This window comes from Oncorhynchus tshawytscha, linkage group LG29 (assembly GCF_018296145.1).
Source record: "Oncorhynchus tshawytscha isolate Ot180627B linkage group LG29, Otsh_v2.0, whole genome shotgun sequence".
Lineage (NCBI taxonomy): Eukaryota > Metazoa > Chordata > Actinopteri > Salmoniformes > Salmonidae > Oncorhynchus > Oncorhynchus tshawytscha.
The window spans coordinates 20,040,660-20,054,826 of record NC_056457.1 but is presented as its reverse complement, the minus strand read 5'-3'; the positions used below and the strand labels follow the sequence as shown (position 1 = coordinate 20,054,826).

General features: G+C 45.7%; 2 protein-coding genes across 19 annotated transcripts in view; both read right to left on the bottom strand.

The window, feature by feature from the left end:
- Positions 1-792, bottom strand: part of LOC112227773 (GTP-binding protein Rheb) — a 31,713-nt gene extending 30,921 nt beyond the window's left edge. For 2 of the 3 annotated variants that reach the window (XM_042308811.1, XM_042308812.1), the window contains exon 1: positions 516-792. In XM_042308811.1, coding sequence (XP_042164745.1) covers positions 516-567 — 52 coding nt within the window. In that variant the 5' untranslated portion in view covers positions 568-792. The remainder of the gene's footprint in view (positions 1-515) is intronic. The other variant, XM_042308810.1, reaches the window with a different exon arrangement.
- Positions 793-2,974: 2,182 nt separating this feature from the next.
- LOC112227775 (receptor-type tyrosine-protein phosphatase mu-like) overlaps positions 2,975-14,167 on the bottom strand; it is a 316,891-nt gene continuing 305,698 nt past the window's right edge. For all 16 annotated transcript variants that reach the window (XM_042308521.1, XM_042308523.1, XM_042308526.1 and 13 more), the window contains 3 exons: positions 6,944-7,107; positions 4,472-4,607; positions 2,975-4,114 (listed from right to left, as the gene is read on the bottom strand). In XM_042308521.1, the coding sequence (XP_042164455.1) occupies positions 4,061-4,114; positions 4,472-4,607; positions 6,944-7,107 (354 nt within the window). In that variant the 3' untranslated portion in view covers positions 2,975-4,060. The remainder of the gene's footprint in view (positions 4,115-4,471; positions 4,608-6,943; positions 7,108-14,167) is intronic.

Here is a 14,167-nt window from a genome sequence, read left to right as displayed (position 1 = left end):
TCAGGACCGCTGGCGCTGTCCTCAACTGCTGTGGCATCAACTGTGTCTGTCTAGTGGCTTCTGTAACCACTCAATGTTTAACAAACATTGACTTAACAAAATAAATTACTGTGTGCATAACACAATTAACTATAGACTGCCATTTAAGTTATTCAATTACAATTGATGAGGATAATGCATCATGTGCCACTGACTGCATATTTTATTCAACGAAACGTGAAAATGTAGCTTACGAATGGAGATTATGTGGTTTTAGCAACACTGGTCCAGGGGTACATGCTGCTGTAGCTAGTAGTGCTTCACAAAATCTCTAGAGTCGTGAGTTTCCAGTCGAGTGACATTCAACTGACTGGCTGATTTAACAATCAATGACCTGGCAGCAGTAGCTATGTGCATGCAGTTTAGGCTACATATTTGCTAGTATTATGTGTAGTCATCGTCAATGAACTTGCCTACACAGAAAGCGCACAAAATACCTCGCTATCACCGAAAACGACTAAATTGCGCCCACTTACCCACGGATCTGTATCCCAGGACGGCGATTTTTCGGGATTTCGGTTGAGGCATCTTTTAACGACACTACATCAATATCGACATACAGAAGCCTACACAACCGATTAAAAACTGGAACAGATGTCAAATGCTATGTCGAACACGATAAGGAGCAGAAATCACGCGTGGAATTAAAACAATTTAAACGGGGGGAAAGTAGTCGAGCATCTGTATCCTTCGCGTCACTCCCCAAAGCAATACTATCTGATTTATTAATGACTGCCCGCGGTTGGTTGGTTGCGCATGGGCAGAAAGGAGGATCTCTGTCCTCTTCTTGGGCTGCGGTTGGATAAGGTATATTCACTGTTTTCACAAGCACGAAATTCATTGGCTGATATATGACGACTGGATCATTTACTATCAATTTCGTTGTGATGCCACTCTGACAGCAATATTTGTCATGTAAAAATGATTCATGCTGAATAGAATGAAGGAATGTGAAGAATTGTAACTCGCGCATGGTGTACAATGAGTGTCACACAAGTATATACAACTAGAGAGGTTTGCCTGTGAAAGTTGAACATGTGCAGATAATTATGTGGGTACACATTCATATTGGCCAATTATTTGTAGAAATATATGGGTACCTTATTTGACATTCATTTGCATTCAAAACGTGGTGAGAGGGTCTGACAAAACAGCTCCAATCAGAAAGTCAGCAGCAGACAAGAGTCATTGGGTTCATAAAGGCTCGGGCGCTGGTCTCTGCTGCCATCTTGTGGTGAGTTGCAGTGTCTTCACTTAACATCAGCAGCATTCTCCTTACCTCACTGTAACACAGAATCCTACGCCATATTACATTTAGAGACTAAAGCCACCGGGGGCCTTGTATTGCCCATCGTCACACTATCAAATAACAAATGCATCGTCATATAGTAGTTCATGTAGACAGACCTATAACATGATACACCTCTGCCCCTCTATGTCAACTCCTGTAGAATAATTATCAAGGTAACACAAGTTCATATATGCTAAAAGGCACACTGGAACTAATGAAGTTAACCATTCAAATGTTGCATACTCAGTATATGGATAGTGTCCACAATTGTCCAGTGTAGATGAAGGGGAGGAGACAGGAAAAAATGAATTTTAAACCTTGAGACAACTGAGACATTGTGTATGGGTGCCATTTAGAGTGCATTTGAACGGGGTATGGTAGTAGGTGCCAGGTTTGAGTGTGTCATGAACTGCAACGTTGCTGTGTTTTGTCACGCTCAACAGTTTCCTGTGTGTATCAAGAATGGTCATCCACCCAAAGGACATCCAGACAACTTGACACAACTGTGGGAAGCATTGGAGTCAACATGGGCCAGCATCCATGTGGAACACTTTCGACACCTTGTAGAGTCCATGTCCCGACGAATTGAGGCTGTTCTGAGAGAAAAAGGGGTGCAACTCAATATTAGGACAGATTCCTAATGTTTTGTACACTCAGTGTATTTCTGCCATTGAACAAAGGGTATGCTCTTCACTACTACTGGTATTCTGCTATTGGTATTGAAATTAATTCAATGCAACTTTATCATGATCATTAAATGTTTTTTTTCAAAAAGTTGTGGCTAAAATTCAAATCAGACCAACTGTTAACATACAGTATCTCATGGCATGCCTATCTTAAAAAACTCAACCTTGAAGTACAAGGTATTTTATAACAATGTTGGATTGTTCCTTCCCCTGAAAGTAGTCTATGAGCCAGGAGAAACTGTATTCCACAGCTCAGATTTCTATTGGGGAGGCAGGGTAGCCTAGTGGTTAGAGTGCTGGACTAGTAACCGAAAGGTTGCAAGTTAAAATCCCCGAGCTGACAAGGTACACATCTGTCATTCTGCCCCTGAACAGGCAGTTAACCCACGGTTCCTAGACCAGTTGACCCACTGTTCCTAGACCAGTTAACCCACGGTTCCTAGACCAGTTAACCCACGGTTCCTAGACCAGTTAACCCACGGTTCCTAGACCAGTTAACCCACGGTTCCTAGACCAGTTAACCCACGGTTCCTAGGCCAGTTAACCCACGGTTCCTAGGCCAGTTAACCCACGGTTCCTAGGCCAGTTAACCCACGGTTCCTAGGCCAGTTAACCCACGGTTCCTAGACCAGTTAACCCACGGTTCCTAGGCCAGTTGACCCACTGTTCCTAGACCAGTTAACCCACGGTTCCTAGGCCAGTTAACCCACAGTTCCTAGACGAGTTGACCCACGGTTCCTAGACCAGTTAACCCACGGTTCCTAGGCCAGTTAACCCACGGTTCCTAGGCCAGTTAACCCACGGTTCCTAGGCCAGTTAACCCACGGTTCCTAGACCAGTTAACCCACGGTTCCTAGGCCAGTTAACCCACGGTTCCTAGACCAGTTAACCCATGGTTCCTAGGCCGTCATTGAAAATAAGAAAATAATTTGCACAACACATAAAAAACACACGTATATCAGTAGATATGTATGTATTTGTAAGTTTGAGTTGCCATACAAGATAAATAAAAGGCTTACAATACATCTGGTCAACATTATGCAGAGTTCGAGAAAAGAAAACAAATATGATCCCCCCCCAAAAAAATCATGATTGTCACTCAATGTGCTTCACAAAAACTCTCAATGAATAAATAGTCTGTCCAACTTCATAATATTTACAATATTAACAATAATGACCACAATGAATGAAGCTTTGGATCTGCTGACGTGATGAAAAGCTTGAGTGTGGATGGTACCGGAGTGCGTTTTTCTTCTCCTCCTCCAGCCAATACGACGATACTGATCGCGACCGAAGCAATGGCAGCATACACATTTAAGATTTAGCTTTCTTTCATAATGCCGGTTCAACTTTACAACTATACATGTCAAACAGCTTCATCATATTAACAAACACTGTTAAAAAAATGTATCAATGGAAATTAAAAACAAGGATAAAAAACAACATATCATCAACATTACACTTATATCGCATTCCCCACAAAAATGGAAATGACATTGATCATCCGATGAGGATTAAAAAGGCAATAAACAGGATTCACTGGCAAGAGGAGAGCTTTTTTGTTGAAAAAAATAAACTTAAAAAAAGACTAGGGTTGAGTTTGGGTTGGGGTGGGGGGGGGGGGTGACATAGGGGCAGTAGAATACATCAGTGTGAACTCCTGTTCAGGGATCAGGTGCTGTTCTGATGGACGGGGGAGGATGAGGGTAAATACTAACACAGTCTAGTAGAAAGAGGAGAGAGGAGTTGGGGAGTGGGGGAGGGGGGGGGTCAGGGATGAGACAGAGTAAAGATAATCAAGTTCAGGGACATTTTATCGTAGAATGGGGACGGGGGGAGGGCAGTGCAAAAGCGTCCGGTTCCAAACCACCTTCTTTCTTCCCCTCGGCCTAAATCCGTAGAGGTGCGATGGGATGACCCTGTTCAGCAGTTCAGTTCTATCCTCCAGTAACCAACATTCACTCAAGTTTAAGAGACTCAGTCCAGGTAAGCTGTGAGGGCTGTGGTGCAGGGGTAAGGGGGGGGGGGGTATCTTTCAGCCCAGCTAACCAGAATTCAAGTACTCCAGTGCCACCTCATAGCAGAACTTGTATTGATCCTGTGGATGAATGGGAAGAAGAGTACATCATTATTGATGATGACTGGACTAGACATGGACATGGACATGGACTTGACTTTGCCTTTAATTCATTATAATGGCTGAGTTATTCACAGTGCTATTTTCTCCTTATTGTAAACGTCAACAGACATTTCAATCACTTAATAATTCTGGACTCAAGTTGAATAGACTTTGGCAACCCGACTTGTCCCAGAAGTACCCAACTGTAGGCTTCGTAGTGAGGACCAGTAAACCACTCTAAGGGTTAGCAGTGCCCCCCCCCACCACCGATCCATGTAATGTTATTCCTTATGATCTAAAAGAGAAAACTGATCCTAGATCAGGACCGGTTCTTACCAGTAAGTCGACCATGTTGGGTTTGTTGTTCCTCAGTGTTTTGACTGCGTGGAACACGTCAACCGAACGCTGATGGCGGAGCATCTCGCACACGATGCTGATCGCACAGAACGTCCCGCTGCGTCCTCCACCATTCCTGAGAGAGAAAGAAAGAAAGAAAGAGAAAGAAAGGAGAAAGAATGAGATAGATAATAGACCAAGACATAATATTAATGATTATACATATAAACATCTACCTATAACACACAAAAAAAAACTGTCAGAATTGCTAAGCGTTAGCACCCGACTTAAAATTATCTTAACTTTTTTATTTCTTTGTAATTATACAAGTTAAAAAACATTCTACCTGCAGGCTTGATACTTCCAACTAATTGTAAGCTTCATGAATGAATAACATTATCAGTGATGTATGGTGGTTGATTCATGACATGTTCTGCTCCTGAGCAAGGCACTTAACCCACTGTTCCCCCGGCGCCAAAGACGTGGATGTCGATTATGGCAGCCCCCCTACACCTCTCGGATTCAGAGGGGTTGGGTTAAATGCCGAAGACACTTCAGTTGAAGGCATTCAGTTGTACAACTGACAAGGTATCCCCCCTTTCCTTTTCCTTTCATAGAGCTTGACTAAACTTATCAGCGTCTCTTCCTGTGCTTGCTGTTCTTGATTTTGCCCTCTAGATGGCGCCACACTACTGTCAATCCACCATTGCACACTATTGGCTACCCACTGACACTAATGTGTGGAACATAGCCTATTGCTGACACTCTAAGTAGTTCGTAAATGAAAAGCTGCTCTTTCTCAGAACCGTTTCCAGATGTGCAACTTCACTGTCTTTACAGCACTGTCTTGAAAGCCAAAGAGCTTTTAAGAGTTGCAAGAGGAGAGCGTCACAAAGTGAGGAAGCAGTTTGAGTTCAGTGGATCCCTACTCTCTCAACTCCCTTAGCAGTTGACCTCTGTCAATCTCCACATGTCTCTGGCCTTACGCATGTTTCAAGAATGTTCCGGTGAAACGGGCTATGTCCAAAATGGCATACTATTGCCCATATAGAGCCCTGGTCAAAAGGAGTGCACTATATAGGGAAAAGGGTGTAGCTCAAGATACGTTGAGACGGTTGCGATGGCTGTCATAGCCCAGGTTGTTTGGACATAAGGATGCAGGGAGGGAGCTCTGTGATTGAGACTAAACTAGCAGTCTAAACATTTACTGGAGGGTGGGTGGGGGGCAGTGTTGTCTTTCTGACGTTTGTTTAGTGGCAGACCCTGCTGGCTTCGTTCAGTGTGTGTATTGTGTGTGCTGATTGTCTCTGGTTTAAAGTGTGTGTGTGTGCTGCTCTGGTCGGGGGCGATTGGAATCTCTTCGGAGACTCTAATGAGAGTTGTATCTGGGTGATTCTTTTGGATTCTCTGGCTTACAGACCAGGCCAGTAACCCTGTTAAACAGCACCAGCCACAGATTACATCAACAATGACCCTGTCGTCCACACATACACTCCTCCGTTCCCATCATCCCTCCCTCCCTCCGTTTTCCGATTTGATTTCCCACCCAACTAGGGCCTCAGGAAACGAGGGAGACTCTCCCGGCTTCCCTCTCTCCTCTCCTCCCCTCCATCTATCCGAGTAAAGTGGGGCTGCTGGAGATAAGGAAGGGCAGATTGAGCTGAGACAGAGACCCACCCAGAGGCCTCTCCCACCGGAGCATTACGATCTAGATCTGGGCAGCATCGGGAACTACAAGCTCATTTGATTTGATTATCTCCCTCTGGTAAACTCAGCAGCCTCTCTCCTCTATTTCTCCTATTTAGTAAGTGGAGATCACCTGGGTCGGATTGCACATTCAAATTCATACTGTGATATCACACTGATTTATCCAGTTAAATAGTATACTTTGGCCAGACTAATGGGTCAAATATTGAGATACAGATATTGCGATTGTCAACTGTTTTTTTGAAATGATTTTGAATTAATGATATAGTCTTGAAGAATATGTCCAGCCCCATTCCTGAGATTTATAGCAAACCAAGTGGCAGGGCTGCTATTTCATTGTTTTTCAAATTACGAAGTGGAACTTTAAACGGCTTTGTGCTTGAACGGTTCATTTTGATGACTGCCAGTGTTTGTACGAGCATTTAGTGCTTTCTGGTGGGCCTTCAAAATGTCAGTTTCCAGAAGGCTGTCAGAAGGCAGGATGGTGTGCTGTGAGGACTGCATCCCCATGGAAAGTGTATGTGATCACCATCAGAGGAGGACAGTGACATTTCTCACTGTCCCATCGGAGTGGTCCAGTGTCACTGTGACCCCGGTGGCATTTTGGGCGGCTATGTTGGATCGAATTAGAGGGGTGGTTTTGGGGGGTTACATCAAATACCTAAGAACCCCCTACTCTTTCCACCCATTTGGGAAGTCCAGAGCTAGTAAAGGTTTACTGTGCAGTACTAGGTGTAGGTTGAGACATGACTGCTAGGTACTTACAGACAGTGTACGACGGTGCGTCCCTCCCCTCCGTCATACTCCTCCTGCCACTTGTCCACCTGGCGGATGAGCTTGAGGAAGGAGCGCTTGGACACAGGTGTGTCCCGGTACATAGGCCAGCCCAGGAACTGGAACTGTTGCACCATGCGATACCCGTCCTGTGGCTGGAGAGAGAAATGGACGTGTTAGCATTACCGTGTGTATGTCTATGTCTGCTATAGTAGCTCTAGGAACAGGAGTGTGTGTGTGTGTCTATGTCTGCTATAGTAGTTGTAGAAACAGAAGGGTGTGTGTGTGTGTGTGTCTGCTATAGTAGTTGTAGGAACAGGAGTGTGTGTGTGCATGTGTCTGCTATAGTAGCTGTAGGAACAGGAGTGTGTGTGTGTGTGTCTGCTATAGTAGCTGTAGGAACAGGAGTGTGTGTGTGTGTGTGCGTGTGTCTGCTATAGTAGCTGTAGTAACAGGAGTGTGTGTGTGTGTGTGTGTCTGCTATAGTAGTTGTAGGAACAGGAGTGTGTGTGTGTCTATGTCTGCTATAGTAGCTCTAGGAACAGGAGTGTGTGTGTCTGCTATAGTAGCAGTAGGAACAGGAGTGTGTGTGTCTGCTATAGTAGCAGTAGGAACAGGAGGGTGTGTGTGTCTATGTCTGCTATAGTAGCTGTGGAAACAGGAGTGTGTGTGTGTGTCTGCTATAGTAGCTGTAGGAACAGGAGTGTGTGTGTCTATGTCTGCTATAGTAGCTGTAGGAACAGGAGTGTGTGTGTGTGTCTATGTCTGCTATAGTAGCTGTAGGAACAGGAGTGTGTGTGTCTATGTCTGCTATAGTAGCTGTAGGAACAGGAGTGTGTGTGTGTGTGTGTGTCTAAGTCTGCTATAGTAGCTGTAGGAACAGGAGTTTGTGTGTGTGTCTGTCTATGTCTGCTATAGTAGCTGTAGGAACAGGAGTGTGTGTGTGTGTGTCTGCTATAGTAGCTGTAGGAACAGGAGTGTGTGCGTGTGTGCGTGTGTCTGCTATAGTAGCTGTAGTAACAGGAGTGTGTGTGTGTGTGTCTGCTATAGTAGTTGTAGGAACAGGAGTGTGTGTGTGTCTATGTCTGCTATAGTAGCTCTAGGAACAGGAGTGTGTGTGTCTGCTATAGTAGCAGTAGGAACAGGAGGGTGTGTGTGTCTATGTCTGCTATAGTAGCTGTGGAAACAGGAGTGTGTGTGTGTGTGTCTGCTATAGTAGCTGTAGGAACAGGAGTGTGTGTGTGTGTCTATGTCTGCTATGGTAGCTGTAGGAACAGGAGTGTGTGTGTGTGTGTGTGTGTGTGTGTGTGTGTGTGTGTGTGTGTGTGTGTGTGTGTGTGTGTGTGTGTGTGTGCCTGTCTGCTATAGTAGCTGTAGGAACAGGAGTGTGTGTGTGTGTGTGTGTGTGTGTGTGTGTGTGTGTGTGTGTGTGTGTGTGTGTGTGTGTGTGTGCCTGTCTGCTATAGTAGCTGTAGGAACAGGAGTGTGTGTGTGTCTATGTCTGCTATAGTAGCTGTAGGAACAGGAGTGTGTGTGTGTGTGTCTAAGTCTGCTATAGTAGCTGTAGGAACAGGAGTTTGTGTGTGTGTCTGTCTATGTCTGCTATAGTAGCTGTAGGAACAGGAGTGTGTGTGTGTGTGTGTGTCTGCTATAGTCACTGTAGGAACAGGAGTGTGTGTGTGTGTGTGTGTGTGTGTGTGTGTGTGTGTGTGTGTGTGTGTGTGTGTGTGTGTGTGTGTGTGTGCCTGTCTGCTATAGTAGCTGTAGGAACAGGAGATTGTGTGTCTATGTCTGCTATAATAGCTGTAGGAACAGGAGGGTGTGTGTGTCTATGTCTGCTATAGTAGCTGTAGGAACAGGAGTGTGTGTGTATGTGTGTGTCTGCTATAGTAGCTGTAGCAACAGGAGTGTGTGTGTGTCTATGTCTGCTATAGTCACTGTAGGGACAGGAGTGTGTTTGTGTGTGTCTGCTATAGTAGGAGTGTGAACAGGAGTGTGTGTGTGTGTGTGTGTGTATCTATGTCTGCTATAGTAGCTGTAGGAACAGGCGTGTGTGTGTGTGTCTGCTATAGTTGCTGTAGGAACAGGAGTGTGTGTGTCTGCTATAGTCGCTGTAGGAACAGGAGTGTGTGTGTGTGTGTGTGTGTCTGCTATAGTAGCTGTAGGAACAGCAGTGTGTGTGTGTCTGCTGTAGTCACTGTAGGAACAGGAGTGTGTGTGTGTGTATATGTCTGCTATAGTAGCTGTAGGAACAGGAGTGTGTGTGTGTGCTATAGTAGCTGTAGGAACAGGAGTGTGTGTGTGTCTGCTATAGTCACTGTAGGAACAGGAGTGTGTGTGTCTGCTATAGTAGCTGTAGGAACAGGAGTGTGTGTGCTATATTAGCTGTGGGAACAGGAGTGTGTGTGTGTGTGTGTGTGTGTGTGTGTGTGTGTGTGTGTGTGTCTGCTATAGTCGCTGTAGGAACAGGAGTGTGTATGTATGTCTGCTATAGTAGCTGTAGGAACAGGAGTGTGTGTGTGTCTGCTATAATAGCTGTAGGAACAGGAGTGTGTGTGTGTGTGTGTGTGTGTCTGCTATAGTAGCTGTAGGAACAGGAGTGTGTGTGTGTCTATGTCTGCTATAGTAGCTGTAGGAACAGGAGTGTGTGTGTGTGTGTCTAAGTCTGCTATAGTAGCTGTAGGAACAGGAGTTTGTGTGTGTGTCTGTCTATGTCTGCTATAGTAGCTGTAGGAACAGGAGTGTGTGTGTGTGTGTGTGTCTGCTATAGTCACTGTAGGAACAGGAGTGTGTGTGTGGGTGTGTGTGTGTGTGTGTGTGTGTGCCTGTCTGCTATAGTAGCTGTAGGAACAGGAGATTGTGTGTCTATGTCTGCTATAGTAGCTGTAGGAACAGGAGTGTGTGTGTATGTGTGTGTCTGCTATAGTAGCTGTAGCAACAGGAGTGTGTGTGTGTCTATGTCTGCTATAGTCACTGTAGGGACAGGAGTGTGTTTGTGTGTCTGCTATAGTAGGAGTGTGAACAGGAGTGTGTGTGTGTGTGTGTGTGTGTATCTATGTCTGCTATAGTAGCTGTAGGAACAGGCGTGTGTGTGTGTGTCTGCTATAGTTGCTGTAGGAACAGGAGTGTGTGTGTCTGCTATAGTCGCTGTAGGAACAGGAGTGTGTGTGTGTGTGTGTGTCTGCTATAGTAGCTGTAGGAACAGCAGTGTGTGTGTGTCTGCTGTAGTCACTGTAGGAACAGGAGTGTGTGTGTGTGTATGTCTGCTATAGTAGCTGTAGGAACAGGAGTGTGTGTGTGTGCTATAGTAGCTGTAGGAACAGGAGTGTGTGTGTGTCTGCTATAGTCACTGTAGGAACAGGAGTGTGTGTGTGTCTGCTATAGTCGCTGTAGGAACAGGAGTGTGTGTGTCTGCTATAGTAGCTGTAGGAACAGGAGTGTGTGTGCTATATTAGCTGTGGGAACAGGAGTGTGTGTGCTATAGTAGCTGTAGGAACAGGAGTGTGTGTGTGTGCTATAGTAGCTGTAGGAACAGGAGTGTGTGTGTGTCTGCTATAGTCACTGTAGGAACAGGAGTGTGTGTGTGTCTGCTATAGTAGCTGTAGGAACAGGAGTGTGTGTGCTATATTAGCTGTGGGAACAGGAGTGTGTGTGTGTGTGTGTGTGTGTGTGTGTGTGTCTGCTATAGTAGCTGTAGGAGCAGCAGTGTGTGTGTGTCTGCTATAGTCGCTGTAGGAACAGGAGTGTGTGTGTCTGCTATAGTAGCTGTAGGAACAGGAGTGTGTGTGCTATATTAGCTGTGGGAACAGGAGTGTGTGTGTGTGTGTGTGTGTGTGTGTGTGTGTGTGTGTGTCTGTGTGTGTGTGTCTGCTATAGTAGCTGTAGGAACAGCAGTGTGTGTGTGTCTGCTATAGTCACTGTAGGAACAGGAGTGTGTGTGTGTCTGCTATAGTCACTGTAGGAACAGGAGTGTGTGTGTCTGCTATAGTTGCTGTAGGAACAGCAGTGTGTGTGTGTCTGCTATAGTCACTGTAGGAACAGGAGTGTGTGTGTGTCTGCTATAGTCACTGTAGGAACAGGAGTGTGTGTGTCTGCTATAGTTGCTGTAGGAACAGCAGTGTGTGTGTGTCTGCTATAGTCACTGTAGGAACAGGAGTGTGTGTGTGTCTGCTATAGTCACTGTAGGAACAGGAGTGTGTGTGTGTCTGCTATAGTCACTGTAGGAACAGGAGTGTGTGTGTGTCTGCTATAGTCACTGTAGGAACAGGAGTGTGTGTGTCTGCTATAGTTGCTGTAGGAACAGCAGTGTGTGTGTGTCTGCTATAGTCACTGTAGGAACAGGAGTGTGTGTGTGTCTGCTATAGTCACTGTAGGAACAGGAGTGTGTGTGTGTCTGCTATAGTCACTGTAGGAACAGGAGTGTGTGTGTGTCTGCTATAGTCACTGTAGGAACAGGAGTGTGTGTGTCTGCTATAGTCACTGTAGGAACAGGAGTGTGTGTGTGTCTGCTATAGTCACTGTAGGAACAGGAGTGTGTGTGTCTGCTATAGTTGCTGTAGGAACAGCAGTGTGTGTGTGTCTGCTATAGTCACTGTAGGAACAGGAGTGTGTGTGTGTCTGCTATAGTCACTGTAGGAACAGGAGTGTGTGTGTCTGCTATAGTTGCTGTAGGAACAGGAGTGTCTGTGTCTGCTATAGTAGCTGTAGGAACAGGAGTGTGTGTGTGTGTGTGTGTCTGCTATAGTCACTGTAGGAACAGGAGTGTGTGTGTGTGTGTGTGTGTGTGTGTGTGTGTGTGTGTGTGTGTGTGTGTGTGTGTGTGTGTGTGTGTGTGTGCCTGTCTGCTATAGTAGCTGTAGGAACAGGAGATTGTGTGTCTATGTCTGCTATAATAGCTGTAGGAACAGGAGGGTGTGTGTGTCTATGTCTGCTATAGTAGCTGTAGGAACAGGAGTGTGTGTGTATGTGTGTGTCTGCTATAGTAGCTGTAGCAACAGGAGTGTGTGTGTGTCTATGTCTGCTATAGTCACTGTAGGGACAGGAGTGTGTTTGTGTGTGTCTGCTATAGTAGGAGTGTGAACAGGAGTGTGTGTGTGTGTGTGTGTGTATCTATGTCTGCTATAGTAGCTGTAGGAACAGGCGTGTGTGTGTGTGTCTGCTATAGTTGCTGTAGGAACAGGAGTGTGTGTGTCTGCTATAGTCGCTGTAGGAACAGGAGTGTGTGTGTGTGTGTGTCTGCTATAGTAGTCTGCTATAGTAGCTGTAGGAACAGGAGTGTGTGTGTGTGTATGTCTGCTATAGTAGCTGTAGGAACAGGAGTGTGTGTGTCTGCTATAGTTGCTGTAGGAACAGGAGTGTGTGTGTGTGCTATAGTAGCTGTAGGAACAGGAGTGTGTGTGTGTCTGCTATAGTCACTGTAGGAACAGGAGTGTGTGTGTCTGCTATAGTTGCTGTAGGAACAGGAGTGTGTGTGTCTGCTATAGTCGCTGTAGGAACAGGAGTGTGTGTGTGTCTGCTATAGTCACTGTAGGAACAGGAGTGTGTGTGTCTGCTATAGTTGCTGTAGGAACAGGAGTGTGTGTGTCTGCTATAGTCGCTGTAGGAACAGGAGTGTGTGTGTGTGTGTGTCTGCTATAGTAGCTGTAGGAACAGCAGTGTGTGTGTGTCTGCTATAGTCACTGTAGGAACAGGAGTGTGTGTGTCTGCTATAGTTGCTGTAGGAACAGGAGTGTCTGTGTCTGCTATAGTAGCTGTAGGAACAGGAGTGTGTGTGTGTGTGTGTGTGTGTGTGTGTCTGCTATAGTAGCTGTAGGAACAGCAGTGTGTGTGTGTCTGCTATAGTCACTGTAGGAACAGGAGTGTGTGTGTCTGCTATAGTTGCTGTAGGAACAGGAGTGTCTATGTCTGCTATAGTCGCTGTAGGAACAGGAGTGTGTATGTATGTCTGCTATAGTAGCTGTAGGAACAGGAGTGTGTGTGTGTCTGCTATAATAGCTGTAGGAACAGGAGTGTGTGTGTGTGTGTGTGTGTGTCTGCTATAGTAGCTGTAGGAACAGGAGTGTGTGTGTGTCTATGTCTGCTATAGTAGCTGTAGGAACAGGAGTGTGTGTGTGTGTGTCTAAGTCTGCTATAGTAGCTGTAGGAACAGGAGTTTGTGTGTGTGTCTGTCTATGTCTGCTATAGTAGCTGTAGGAACAGGAGTGTGTGTGTGTGTGTGTGTGTGTCTGCTATAGTCACTGTAGGAACAGGAGTGTGTGTGTGTGTGTGTGTGTGTGTGTGTGTGCCTGTCTGCTATAGTAGCTGTAGGAACAGGAGATTGTGTGTCTATGTCTGCTATAATAGCTGTAGGAACAGGAGGGTGTGTGTGTCTATGTCTGCTATAGTAGCTGTAGGAACAGGAGTGTGTGTGTATGTGTGTGTCTGCTATAGTAGCTGTAGCAACAGGAGTGTGTGTGTGTCTATGTCTGCTATAGTCACTGTAGGGACAGGAGTGTGTTTGTGTGTGTCTGCTATAGTAGGAGTGAACAGGAGTGTGTGTGTGTGTGTGTATATCTATGTCTGCTATAGTAGCTGTAGGAACAGGCGTGTGTGTGTGTGTCTGCTATAGTTGCTGTAGGAACAGGAGTGTGTGTGTCTGCTATAGTCGCTGTAGGAACAGGAGTGTGTGTGTGTGTGTGTGTGTCTGCTATAGTAGCTGTAGGAACAGCAGTGTGTGTGTGTCTGCTGTAGTCACTGTAGGAACAGGAGTGTGTGTGTGTGTATATGTCTGCTATAGTAGCTGTAGGAACAGGAGTGTGTGTGTGTGCTATAGTAGCTGTAGGAACAGGAGTGTGTGTGTGTCTGCTATAGTCACTGTAGGAACAGGAGTGTGTGTGTCTGCTATAGTAGCTGTAGGAACAGGAGTGTGTGTGCTATATTAGCTGTGGGAACAGGAGTGTGTGTGTGTGTGTGTGTGTGTGTGTGTGTGTGTGTGTCTGCTATAGTCGCTGTAGGAACAGGAGTGTGTATGTATGTCTGCTATAGTAGCTGTAGGAACAGGAGTGTGTGTGTGTCTGCTATAATAGCTGTAGGAACAGGAGTGTGTGTGTGTGTGTGTGTGTGTCTGCTATAGTAGCTGTAGGAACAGGAGTGTGTGTGTGTCTATGTCTGCTATAGTAGCTGTAGGAACAGGAGTGTGTGTGTGTGTGTCTAAGTCTGCTATAGTAGCTGTAGGAA